This window comes from Carassius gibelio, chromosome A5 (genome assembly GCF_023724105.1).
Source record: "Carassius gibelio isolate Cgi1373 ecotype wild population from Czech Republic chromosome A5, carGib1.2-hapl.c, whole genome shotgun sequence".
In the NCBI taxonomy this organism is placed as follows: Eukaryota; Metazoa; Chordata; class Actinopteri; order Cypriniformes; family Cyprinidae; genus Carassius; species Carassius gibelio.
Window position 1 is genome coordinate 38,053,130 of NC_068375.1, and position 13,769 is coordinate 38,066,898.

The following is a 13,769-nucleotide window of genomic DNA, read 5'->3' on the forward strand; positions in this document are numbered from 1 at the left end:
AGGGTGCATAATACGAAAATGCAGTTTTCCCCAGTTTTGTACAAACTAAAAGTACATTAAAAAGCAAACACTTGGAAGAGCCTAGCTGGTAACTGCCGGAACTAAGGCAGAAGGTTACAGAGAAAAGGTGGAAATTTCCCTAACATTGCTTTATAGATAAAAATTGTACAAGTGCTGTTTTCTGCATATAGTAAGTGATGTCCAACCCACCATGTAATTTAAAATTCAATGGTGAGTACGGGAATTTGCATTTGTAATAAAACGTAATGAAGCAAGGCTCATTAAGATGTTTTCTATTAGGCTGTTTTCTGAGAATATAAAATCAATTTTAAGAGAACCATCCACTGACTGAAAAGCACTCTGAAGCTCTTTCATCACCTGTGTTATAGATGGAGCAAGTGTATAAATAATAGGAGTATCAGCATACATTTTTTTGTTTTTTTTGCTTGACTGTCCTTACCTAAATCATCAATATAAATAGAAAACAATATAGGTCCCAAGATGGAACCCAGGGGAACCCCTTTAGATATATCAAGAAAATCTGGTTTGAGATCCTCCACATGAGCACACTGAGTCCGATCTACCAAGTATTTTCTAAATCAATTCGACGTCCCTGGTCCAAAACCCAACACTGCTAAGTTTGTTTAGCAGCAATTCATGATCCACTGAACTGAATGCCTTGAATAAGTCCACAAATAAGGCTGCGTAGTGCTGTTTTTTTTGTTTTTTGTTTTTTATCCAGGGCACCAATAATGTCATTTATACTACCATAGCAGCAATAATGGTACCCTGGCCATTTCTAAAACCAGACTGAAAAGAGTTTAAGATATTATTAGATTCAAGCTTTTGCTATTAGTCATGTCTGCTTTTAGTTTTAGCTTTGCTTTTGCTGTCAGTCATGCCAGCTTTTAGTATGCTTTTAGTTTTTTAGCTATACTCTTAGCTTTTAGCTTTGCTACTAGCCATGCTTTTATTCATCACTGGTTTTCTGAGCGCGGTTCCAGCGTGCTTCGGCCTGCACGCCTGCTGCTACTTAGGCACAATGAGAAGAAACACCACCTAGTCTCGTCAAACTTTACTTCTTTTCTTTTCCGTTTGAGAGTTTTGTGTTCTGAGTTAAGTTTTGTCTCTGGAGTCTGACCTCGAGGGCCCGTGCAACTTCAATCAGCCCACACAACTCCGCGTCTTCAGCCAATGCCCAACCACGGGCTTCCCAAGACGTCACTTATTTAAACAAAATATATTTTCGATGCTTCAAAAAATTCTAACTGACTCTCTGATGTCACATGGACTACTTTGATGATGTTTTTTCTTACCTTTCTGGACATGGACAGTATACTGTACACACAGTTTCAATGGAGGGACTGAGAGTCATTAATGACATAATTTTCCTTTTTGGGTGAACTAACCCTTTAAGGGAATGAAAATGTGAAATCCCAAGTTTATAGCTATATGTGCAATGGCATCACCTGAACAACCTTCAGTCATTTAATTAACCCTCGCATTGAGTTCCTCAGTGAGGTTAAAATTTATATAAAATGCACCAGTTGAGCTAGAATCTGGAGGTACTTGCATTGCCCGTGTAAGGGGTTCTCTTGTTGGTTGTGGAAAGGGGGGTTCCCGAGGTTGCTGATTGGCCGGAAGTGCAGTAGTCAGTTGTAGTGAAGTCTTGGGCATTGGCTGAAGTTGTGGAGTAGTAGGCTGGTTGAAGTTTTAGATGGGCACTTGAGGTCGGACTTGGAGAAACAGCGTTAAAGGCAAAACCTAACTCAGAACACGAAACTCTTAAGGAATTAAAAAAAAAAAAGTGACATAATTGCATATTGCATATTATTGCCATATTATTCACTTAAGTTAATGGTGTTTGTGGTCACAGTTTCATTCGCCGATCCTTTATGTCAGATTCGACTGACTGACCAATATTGAATAGCCTACAACTTGGATAAGATTCCTAAAAGTTTCACACCTACAGCACACATTACAGACATTGCGGATATGTTCTACGTCTACATTATAAAGAATTAATAATCCAGTCTTATAAAGTCCTTGATTTCCCTTATGCAACTTTAAATATAATATGCATGCACAATAAACTACTGTAAAATTTATTTACATCACTCGACAGAAAGGTTTTTTTTTTAGTTGGACGTGCTACTTCGGCTGTGTGACCTGCATCATCAACCCAGAACTAAAGTTAGATTCAGGTCGATTTGTGAACCAGCTCGACCGGTTAGTTCCTGAAAACCAGCTCAAATGAACGATTCGTTCAAGAACCTACAGTAACATCACGACTGCAAAAATCTTCCCCCAAATAGCAGAGCACTAGCAGCCACTGAACTACTTGGAGGATCCATAAAGTAATGCTTTGTCCTATTTCAGGAGTTGTACACCAGCAAAGTGGCTGTTGATGATTGTTACGTGCCACATGCACGCACATCGAGAGCGACACCAAAGAAAAGGGGTGCCGTCCGGAGTTCAATCTCCTGCTTCCACAAACACACCGGCACACAACCCAGAAGTCAAGAAAAGTGGTATTTATTTGTTTACATTGGGATGAGACTTGAGGAATAACTTAAGCTGAGAGGGCTTCAAATGGCCAAAACAATAAACAAAAGGGAGTTTTCTAACTAAGTTAAGTCCTCTTCCCTGGAATTAAACAATAAATAAAATACAAATCCTTACCTCCCTTTCTGACCATTAAACAGGAGAAAACTATAAAGGAAATAAAAAAGGCCTAAAAACCTCTCTCACAGGTTATTTTAAACAAATAATGGTTAGTTTGCCAATACAATTACCGGCCTAATACCACTACCAGTTCTAACTCCTCACCAGGAGTTTTACATGAACTGGGACACAGCACAGCTCTCTCGGGGTTAACACAACACTGTTCTTTAAAGCAGCAGTCGTCCACACACGATCTACACCAAGGAAGCAGGAGGGTGAGCTCGACAAACAGACAATCCTCACTGCTTATATCCACACGTTGACATGCTTCAGCTGCGTCCACTTAGCAGCTGCACCTGTTGCTCTAATGAGCAGGGAGCGAAAGAGAGAGAGACAAGAAAATACACACCACTCACAGGTTAAAACTTTTGACACCCCAATTACGTTCTAACACGTAACAATGATAATATAAAGAATGTTATGGAAACACAATCATGGATGAAAATATGACCTGCTGAAATGTGCATGAGGAAAAATAATGTTATTAATCTCATTAATCTTATCACTTGACTGCCAGTAATTCTCAGTTACTAAGAAATTGCATGGAAGAACATCTTCCTCATCTCTGTCTCTGGTTTTAAGTTGCACCTTCTCCACCCCACCCTAGACGTAGGAGGAGTGGTTTCAGAGCTCTTCTTCTGCCCAGTTGGAAAGACAACAGCAGCTGTTGTTATTGGTGAATCTCAGGATATCAAGAACAGTGAGTATATGTGTTAAAGCTTTTACAACATACTTAAAAGCTTTTTTTTTTTTTAAGTGAAAACTTCATGAGTTCAGATTAAATTATTTTCCCCTGGTCATTTTTAAATTATGCATTTTAACTTTAATGTCGATTGTATTTTTTTGTAGATGGGTGGATCCAATTCAAGGTAATCCTGCTCAGATTCATGGAAGCAGTAAAACAAATCCTACTTACACAGTTTAAGTCTAGCAATCTGGATAAATCTGAGGATAACTGATTAATGTTAATTGTAGATTAATTTTTCAATCTGAAATCAAAAATAATATGAAATAATAGTAGGGGAGAGCGGGACACAACCTAACACCTTTTGACTTTCTCAGTTTGTGTAAATCCACATGGAGTTCAGAGTATAATTATTTGTCCACATTAATTTCATACTTGTCAATAGGTTAATTTGTTTTATAATTACAGTGTATGTGTTTTTCTTTATTTAGCCCAAAAGAATGGAAGTGAAATGTGACAACATGCCCCAATACCATGGACCTTATGTCAAATTGACTTAATTCAAATCAATTTAATTCATGTTTATTTGTATCGTTTTTTTTTTCACAAACCAAATTGTCGCAACGCAGTTTCACAGAAAATAAAAGTTTCTGCATCATATTTTTATATACATTATATATTAGACCTACCATCACAGTAAACTTTCTACATTTGTTAAATTTTCAGAAACACCATTTAGTATAATTTATCATTTAAAAAAGCTGTTATGCTCATGGGGACAATCATTTTGAGTATTACTACACTCCATAGACATAATGATTTTTTACTGTACAAACTGTACACCTACCCATCACACATCAATTCTGCATACATACATTTTTAATAAAATAATTTTTTTAAGCGATCTGAATTGAGGATATCCTCATGAACACATTTGCATTGTTATATCAGTGTAATAACCATATGTGTATACAAATTTGTGTTCTGATAAATCATATAAACAGGCACACACATAAACATTTCAAGCTAAAGAGAGACTTATCTCTATTTTAAAGAATATGAAAATAAATAATTATATGACTGCCGTGCTACTGAAACAAATCAAAGTATTCAACATTTATTTAAGTTTACTGAGCTTATAAAACACATCATTCTCTTAATTTAAATAAAAAAAAAAAAATGATTATATATAACGTACTTTAGAAAAATAAACGTTTACTATAGTTTCAGTTGCCAATAAAAATGCTTTACATTATTCTGGGAGCGACGATGACCAACCAGAGGTTTTAGTAGGAAAAGCTCCTCTGTCTCTCATTCTAACCCTCCCCCTCACTTTCTTTCTCTCTCTCTCTCTCTCACAGATACACACGCACACATTATTTTTTATGATTTCTGGGGACCCTCTATAGGCATAATGATTTTGTACTGTACCAACAAAAAACCCATCCCACAAAAATCTGCATATGCTTATATTTTTTAGGAAATATTGTTTGTAAGTATTTTATTTTAATTATGAGGACTCAATAAATGTAATACCCACATCATTAAACTTTTTTTTTCATCCTGATAAGTCATATAAACATGAAGACACACATTCCGAGCTAAAATGATTTTAAATATATGGTAATAAAATATATGACATCGTAGTTACATGTTCCTGAAGCAAATCATTTATCATACATTTAAACATGTATTCAACATTTGTTTAAGCTTATTGATCTTATAAAATACACTATTTTCTTCTTTTAACGAAAAGATAGTAACAATAAAACTGTAATTGTACATAACACACTGTATAAAATAAAATATTGTTTTAGGTCACAATAAATATATATTTATTAAGAAAAGAAATAGAAATAAGAAATAGAACTTTACACAACGATGTCCAAACATAAGTTAAATTTATGAAAATAAATAAACAAAAAGTTGAATTTAAATCATAACCTAAACCTCTCAGGTCCTCATGTCTTGGTAACATATGGTAAACCTCGTTCCCTGAAGGAAGGAACGGAGATGTCACGTCGGATAAACGATGAATTGAGATCTCACTTAGAGAGACCAATCTACTTCGAGTATAAATTAAACGAGCCAATGCACTTTAGCATGCGATTATTGCATCCAGTTGCCACTGATCACAGCATGAGTATTAATAGGCAGCAGATGCATTGCATATTCAGGTTTTCGCTGAGGAGCCTGACCGGTGACCCGGCCACTCAGCAATGGTACAGGAGCTGTGGTGATGGGATGTGATGTCTCCATTCTCTCCTTCTGGGAACAAGGGTTACCATACGTAACTGAGATTTTCCCTTTCAGTCAGTCACTCTCGACGTGACGTCCCTGATCCCTACCAAAAGGCCACAGATACTGCCCCTTCCAGTGTCCTTTGGAAGCTTCCTGTGCCCTTCTAATTTCAAAGCATATTTCAGCTTAAAAGGTTAAATACAAAAGTGTCCATTTCTTAGATTACTACTAGGGTGAGCATGTAGCAATGATCTACACTTATATGGTTGTATATGATCGTATTGTTCTGAACCGACCTTTACCAGCATGATAAACATCTGAGTGAAACATAGCCTTGGCTGTAAATAAACTATTGTTTAGCTACTCTAAAATATTTGTAAACAGAGCATATGTAACCACCTGTCTGTTGATTTTTGAAGATGTCATTTATGACTTTACCAGGAATCTACCCCCATAAAGTTATGGTTCATTGAAAATGTTTGTTTAATCATCAGCACTGCAGTGATGTCTCACTGGACCCCGGTGAAGCCGGTCACTCCAGAGGTGAAGCAAATCTGCCTTCAGGTAAAGGACTCAAAATCACTCATTTTGTGAATGCATTGTTTTTTTTCTTTGTTTTTTTTAAGAGATCACTCTGTTTTGCTTTTCAGTTAAAGGCACAATTCATTTTATATGTTTATATATATATATATATATATATATATATATATATATATATATATATATATATATATATATATATATATATATATTTTATATATATATATATATATATATAAACTAATGAATTCATTCTTTTGTTTATTCAGATGAAGTTACAAGTAGAGGAGTCGGCTGGAACCTGTTTTGCCGTTTATATTCCTGTAGATTTTATTTCCAGAAATGACAGTGAAATAAACTACACATTTGTGATAAAGGTGATTGTGTATTTTTGCAATGCTTTTATGATTTTGAGATAGTGAATTATTCCAAGACAGTTTTTATTTGATAATTTAATGTCAAGTGATTTGCATATTGATTGTGAAGAAGCACCAAGTTACTGTATATAATTTCTCTGCATTTGCATAAGATAAAAAATGTTTTTCCAATTGCTGGAAAAATCTAGTCCAAATCTGCAGCAGTCACTATCTCTAATGTTCCCCATCGTGGAAAAAGAGTTTAAGATTTTAAGTTGTTGCTGTTAGGAATGAGGTGAAGAGATCTCATTTATCACTTGCTGCTTTAATTCATCACATCTGGGGTGAGTTTCCCAAAAGCATAGTTGCTAACCTGTTGGCAATGGGAAATTGTATTGCAACCAACAAAGTTGCTAACTTAGTTTTGGGAAACGCTCCCCTTGTTATAGTGCAAGATGAACTTGTTGTGGTTCTCTGTCTAAACTAACATGTATAAACTCTTTCTCTCAGGTGGACGTTGGAAGAAACACATATGTTCATGCAAAGATATTTGAAGCCGGTGGAGGAGAACTCAATGTGCAAGATACCTGCTACCCAAAATCTGACAGCGACCCTCTGGTCCCCTTCTGAACACTTCTAACCGCACAGAATTAGCAAGTCTGTCTTATCATATAACAGAAACACACATGCTAGGAGAACATGTAAAATATTACAGTCATTAAAATCAATATGCAAACCCTCCAGTGTCAGTGTGTTTATGTGTGGATGCAAACAAAATCACATTTATGCTGAAAGAACTGAACAGGAAGTGGCAAATTTTCTTAATTAAATAAATAATTAAACAATTAAAAACATAAACATAATAAAAAATAATTAAAATAAAAAAGCAAAGTAAAAACAGTAATATTGGAAAAATGTTATTAAAACGCAAACTGTTTTCTATTGAAATATCTTTTAAAATAAAATGTATTACTGTGGAGTGAAGCTAAATTTTCAACGGCCATTATTCCAGTCTTATATACTGTTAAACCTTCAGGAAATGGAACTTGCTAAATAAAGTTAAATAGTGCATGCACAGCATAAATGAATACTGAATAAATATAAACGATGTATTTTCTTAATGATCCCTAATATAATTCATGGAAACATGGGAAAATTGAAACATATTAAACATATACTTATGCCAATATTTCCTGTAAGATAAGTAAATTAACCCATTTTGTTTCAGTGAAGGATTGCAGAAATAAGTACACCCGAGATTTAATTCAGAAAATGTATAATATTCTAGTTCTTAGTATGTCAAGAACATTTTGGATGCTTTTGTCTCCAAAATAATTGACTTGGTCTCTTGAGACCAGAATATGGATTTCTATTTTGTAAATATGGAAGAGTTTAAATGAGTTTGGCTACAGTAGGTAATTCTAGTGGTGACAACAAACATGCATGTCTCTTCTGCAGGCTGCGTCATACTCCGTGAGATAAAGTGTCTCTCTTTCCATAACTTTTGCCGGATCTGAGACACTTTTGTGTTATTTCTCCTGCTCTTTTTCTAGCAAATATTCACTCATAACTAAATGAAAACTTAAAGTGAAGACTTGAGTATTTAAGGAGCCTTGTCACAAGTACATTGTTTTTGAATGTCAGTGCTACTTCTGCTATATTTTTTACCCTTGTAAAACATATATTATAATATTTTTTTTCTTATTTTCATACCTTAGTTGAAAACAAGTCTGGACAAGCTTATCACTATGAAGTCAACCTGCAATCACACACTTTGTACAACAATAGTTTCAAAATATTTACAAATGTGTACAATTTAGAATCTATACATTTACTGTAAAGAAGTTAAACGTGTCTGGGTAGGGGAAAACTCCTCTAATATACAGTAGCACCATCTTGTGGCTTAATTCTCACTAAATTTCATACATATAATTTTGCACATTTATTTCAAATGAATTAAATGACAGGCTGGTGAAATTTAATTTAATTTCAATTTCAAGGAAACCGAATTTGTTTATTAAGTGAATGTAGGCTAAGTGGTTGTTGCAGAGAAAATGTGTGAATTTCATTTTTAGAAATCCCTGTTATTATATATTTTCCTATTATACTTATTCTTCCATCATAAGGTTGGTCCGTGCTTGATTATGACTTCAAATTTTTTTTTTTATAATTTTGAATTAGTTTATATTTTTTATATTAGGGACATTTTAGGTTTTGGTAAATATATATATATATATATATATATATATATATATATATATATATATATATATATATATATATATATATATATATATATATATAGTTTTAACAATTTTACTACATTAAGTTAAACTAAATTAAAATGCGAAATACTGTTTTGGCAACTAGCTGAAATAAAATTGTATTTATTTTATTTCATTTAATGTTTTATTTTATTTCAAGTGCAAAAAAAAAAAATTTTATGAATATAATTTTAGATAACCATATAACTTTATTGTATTGTTTGTTTGAGCTATTTGGGAAAACATAAATGTACCACAAATAGCTTTACATTTGTTTTAGCTGGATCTATTGCTCTATTGCTAAACTCTGGAATAGCCTTCCTGATAATGTTCGGGGTTCAGACACAATCTCTCTGTTTAAATCTAGATTAAAAACATAATTTGTGACTGCAGTTGCATCTGATCAAATTCTTATTCTTTAGCTTGGGTTAAACTAATTAATTTTACTCTGTTGGATCCGCAGCTATGACAGCTATCAACAACAGAACTAACAAATATTGCTACAAGTGTGACTGCATCATATAATAACTATTAATTATTAATATTAATAATGTTCATCGTCTGGTTGACTACATCTTGTATTCATTTTTCAAAAAATTCTGTCATATGTGCACAAATTGACAGTCACCACCATAAGCTACTACTAAATATTGTAGAAACTTAATTTTCTGTAAAGTTGCTTTGTAACGATTCGCATTGAACAAAGTGCTATAAAATTAAACTTGAATTGAGCTGAATTGAATTGAATTGCTGTGAAGTATGTGCCGACAAAATCATGTCAAAATCATTTTATGGCATAAAAACCAAACTATCATAAATATTTGCAATGCAATAGTCATTATTTATTCATAACTTATTTTATTTCTTTACCAAAAATATATAGATACATCTGAGATATTATGCATAACACATTTTTGGTCTGTGTTGTCGTTTTAACAGTCAAGCGCTGTATAGATTTCATTCTTCATCTTCATGGTCCTTCACCAGGAGGAAACAAGCTTGGTTTACTGAGGCTCCAGCTCAATCCACTCGCTGTATCCTCCAGAATAATGACGGGCTCTGAGAGACAAACACACTCACCATGAGTTTCATTACTTGAGAACATAAATTAAATGAGTTGTCATGAGGTTTTAAAAGAAAAAAAGCCAATATAATATTTTAGAGCAAAAAAATATTTGTGAATCATAATTGTGCTGAGTATGAAACAAAGCCTCCTTCAACTACTGGAAAAAAACTAATAATATTACTGATCAGTAATATAACTGATGCCACTACCGGTAAAAGAAAATAAATAAATAATAAAAATAATAAGTTAAAAAAGTATTTTAAATTATAAAAATACTTTTCTAGCAAAAAAACATAAACAAGACTTGCCACTTGAAATACAGTAGAATAAACATTATCTGAACATACATATACATATATATTGTTTATTTTTGTTCAGATAATGTTTATTCTACTGTATTTCAAGTAGCAAGTCTTGTTTATGTTTATATATATATATATATATATATATATATATATATATATATATATAAAACAACATTTCTCATTTTCATTTTTTAACTTGATGTGATAAAATAATTAAAACTGAAATAAAGTCAATAAAATGATATAGATATACCTTAAAAGGATAATAAAACAAACAAACTAAACTACTCAAGTAAACTACAAAAAAAATGCATCTAAAATTAAATAATATTTTCACATTATGTCAAACAATGCAAATAATAATAAACAAATAATTTGTCCACAAGTACAGTAATACCAGTACATTTTGACCTTGTGGGGTCAAGGAAACAAGTGTATAAATCATAGAGAATTTTTTTTTTTTTTTTTTTTTGTATAATAGCAGATAGTTTCCTAGTGTAAGGGGATAGAAAATATAGTTCATACAGTAGAAGAACCATCACATCTATGGAGAGTTCCCATGATATAAATACCTCTGTGTGTGTGTGTGTGTGTGTGTGCACTAGGACACAAATCTGTATAATGACATGGGTATGACACAGGTATTACAATATGAAGTTGGTCTATGAGGACACTACCTGTGTCTCAGTTACTCAGAAGGCTTAAAAACATACAACATTTTTTTGAATGCATACATTTTTCTTTCAGGGGTAAGTTTAGGTGTAGAGCGATACTACAGAAAATACAGTTTGTACAGTATAAAAACCATTACACCTATGTGTGTGTGTGTGTGTGTTTATATACTTGCTGTATCCCAGATCTCTTGCGGTCTCCAGCGCGCTGAGGCTGCGGACGCCTCTCTGGCAGTAAAGCACAAAGTCTGAGTCCTCTAAACCGGGCTTCGGGACGCCGTAGCGCTCTCTAAACTGATCTGGGGTCAGTCTGAGGGCCTGCTCCACGTCTCCCACTGCATGAGCAGAAACACGGTAACTCATCATGTCTGTGTGTGTGTGTGTGTGTGTGTGTGTGTCTGTGCTGATCTGTGTGTGCTGGTGACTTACAGGGAATGTTAGTGGCTCCTGGAATAAATCCTGCTTCCAGTTCGTCTGGTTCACGCACATCGAAGAGCTGCACGCTTCCGGTGGACATCATGTCCTTCAGCTGCTCGTACGTCACAACATCATCTGAAACACACGACGGGTGAGCACGGACTCCATCCTGATGCTAACTCATACTGCAAAGCTGTGTTTACTAGTGTATTCCATCTATTAAATATATTTTAGCATTTAATATCTGATATTACGGACAAATATAGATCAGTAGAACTACATGAGGCACCAAAATAGCACAAGTGATGTGTTGAGAATTAAAATAAATACTATTTTATGATTTCAAACCTAGTAGATTTTTTTATTTTGTAAATGATTTTTTTGGTTGGTAAATTTGATTAATGTTTTTAAAGTCTCTTTTGCTCACCGAGACTGCATTTATTTGAATAAAAACACTGTAAGAACATTAATATTGTGAAATATTATTACAATTTAAAAGCACTGTTTTTTGTTTAAATGTATTGCAAAATGTAATTTATTTCTGTGATGAAAAGCTGAATTTTCAGCATCATTACTCCAGTCTTCAGTGTCACATGATCCTTCAGAAAAGAATTAAAATTCACCTATAATTTGCAATGAAACAATTACGATAAAAGGACATATCAAAGTATAAATGACAGGATTGGGCCATCTATAGAAAAATATATATTTTTTACATTTAAATAAATATTATGTTTATTTTGCCCCCCAAAACTGATTTACAGTGCATCATCCCAAAAAAAAATTAAGAAAAAAAAGTATTACTTAATGTGTGTCATAGTGCAGATTCTCGTGGGAATCTAGACTCCCACCCAAACACAGTTAATGCTGATTTAGTGACCTGTATGAATCAATATTCGTCATAAGGGTCTGTCACAGTAATTCATTTAACTAAACTAATATACTCTGTGGGAAAGTTGGTTTTCACTCGTGTTTTCACAAAAAAATAAATGCAGGATAAGAATAAGATGTAGTAATACATGCCAAATATCACTAGCCAGTCAAGAACATATAAGAAAGACAGAAATCCACTCACTTCTCATGACTAAATTACTTTGTAGTTTTAACAAGAGTTAATCCACAGTCAAATTAAAACATATTCAGTTATAATTTATATATATATATATATATATATATATATATATATATATATATATATATATATATATATATAATTTTTTTTTTTTTTTTTTTTTTAATTACTAGTGGGTGCAGGACACCATATAAAAATAAAGTAAACCATGACAAATTATATCCAAAAATTCTTCATACATTAGACAACCGTTAAAAAAATCTGGGACCAAAAATATTTTTTTATTTAATTGCTAATGTGAGCTTTTTACACCAAAGACTGAACAGAATCTAGCATTGCATCCTTAGTAAACGGTTGAGGTAAACTGGTTGACTGCTATTCAACCGACTTTGATTTATTATAACCAGGCAGGTTATAACAAAGGAAAAGGAACGCTGATGATGCAACTCTGACCCATGCGTCACTGACCCATACGTGCAATCTCTCATGCTTACTATGAATGACAGTGTTACTTTCCCACATTCAGCCACTGGAATACAAATCTGACACATTAAAGTCGATTTTTCATCATTTCAGACATCATACAGTGCGAGCTCAATACTTTACCTGTATTTAGAGGTCGATTGTGAGATGTCTCGGTCCATTTGTTGCATCGGTCAGCTCCATCATCGCATTGATCCGCTCTGAATGCTGAGACACACAGAAGCAGCAGCGCCACTAGATGCGTCAGTCTATTCATCTCTATCGAATTCTATATAAGATACGTGAGCGTTTGAGTACAGATAGGATTAAGTCTAAAAGAAGCAGCTATGACTGTTTGGTTTAACTACCAGCGTATGACTGAGGCGATTACACGGATCTGAGTGTGTCGCTGATCGCGTATGTTTTCCTCCGGGCGGCGCTCGGAGTCTCATATAAGCAGATTTTCTGTGTGGGCGTTTTATTGTGTATATATTTTATTGGAGATGTTTCTATATAATCGTTTAAACCTGTTAATTTAAACGAGTAAGCAATGTCTTATACAGACACGTTTTTTTGTTTACATTTTTTTATGTTATTAAATCAAACATTTATCTAGTAATCACAATCGTTTGTGATCGGTCCATTCAGATCAGCGCTGGGAAAAATAACATACACCACGTGACGGCGTCGCTTACGTTAAGGCTTCTGCAACTATCTGGACAATAATGTAATCGTTGAGAATTTCTTAAAGTAATTCTAAGAGCCGTTAAAAGTCGAAAATATCGTGTGTAATTAAAACAGAAAAAGTTATTATTTATGCCACCGGAGTTCACCAATCAGAGAGAACGCCCGGTCTGATAAGCCACGCCTACAATTGTACTTCTCACATTTGTGTTGGTCTAAACCAAAATATAAGAGGAAATAACCATGATATATCAGATGCCATGATAGAAACATGTATTTCAA

General features: G+C 33.7%; 2 protein-coding genes across 2 annotated transcripts; one reads left to right on the forward strand and one right to left on the reverse strand.

Moving 5' to 3' along the window:
* The first annotated feature begins 2,042 nt into the window (after positions 1-2,042).
* LOC128014877 (cystatin-A-like) lies at positions 2,043-7,282 on the forward strand. Its single transcript, XM_052598569.1, has 5 exons — positions 2,043-3,424; positions 3,574-3,593; positions 6,145-6,214; positions 6,460-6,567; positions 7,057-7,282. The coding sequence occupies exons 2-5, from the start codon at positions 3,574-3,576 to the stop codon at positions 7,174-7,176; spliced, it is 318 nt and encodes a 105-aa protein (XP_052454529.1). The 5' UTR covers positions 2,043-3,424; the 3' UTR covers positions 7,177-7,282.
* A 2,366-nt stretch (positions 7,283-9,648) lies between these two features.
* LOC128014875 (thiosulfate:glutathione sulfurtransferase) lies at positions 9,649-13,229 on the reverse strand. Its single transcript, XM_052598567.1, has 4 exons — positions 12,948-13,229; positions 11,282-11,404; positions 11,025-11,187; positions 9,649-9,869 (listed from the first exon to the last, which is right to left on the reverse strand). The coding sequence occupies exons 1-4, from the start codon at positions 13,078-13,080 to the stop codon at positions 9,815-9,817; spliced, it is 474 nt and encodes a 157-aa protein (XP_052454527.1). The 5' UTR covers positions 13,081-13,229; the 3' UTR covers positions 9,649-9,814.
* Between the last annotated feature and the right edge of the window lie 540 nt (positions 13,230-13,769).

Bases quoted from the DNA above. Each gene is read 5' to 3' on its own strand.
- LOC128014877 (XM_052598569.1), top strand. From the start codon at position 3,574: ATGGGTGGATCCAATTCAAG. The intron at 3,594-6,144 runs GTAATCCTGCTC...TTTAATCATCAG, and splicing joins ATGGGTGGATCCAATTCAAG to CACTGCAGTGATGTCTCACT. The intron at 6,568-7,056 runs GTGATTGTGTAT...TCTTTCTCTCAG, and splicing joins ACTACACATTTGTGATAAAG to GTGGACGTTGGAAGAAACAC.
- LOC128014875 (XM_052598567.1), bottom strand. From the start codon at position 13,080: ATGAATAGACTGACGCATCTAGTGGCGCTGCTGCTTCTGTGTGTCTCA. The intron at 11,405-12,947 runs GTAAAGTATTGA...CGTGTGTTTCAG, and splicing joins CAATCGACCTCTAAATACAG to ATGATGTTGTGACGTACGAG. The intron at 11,188-11,281 runs GTAAGTCACCAG...CTGCTCATGCAG, and splicing joins AGGAGCCACTAACATTCCCT to TGGGAGACGTGGAGCAGGCC.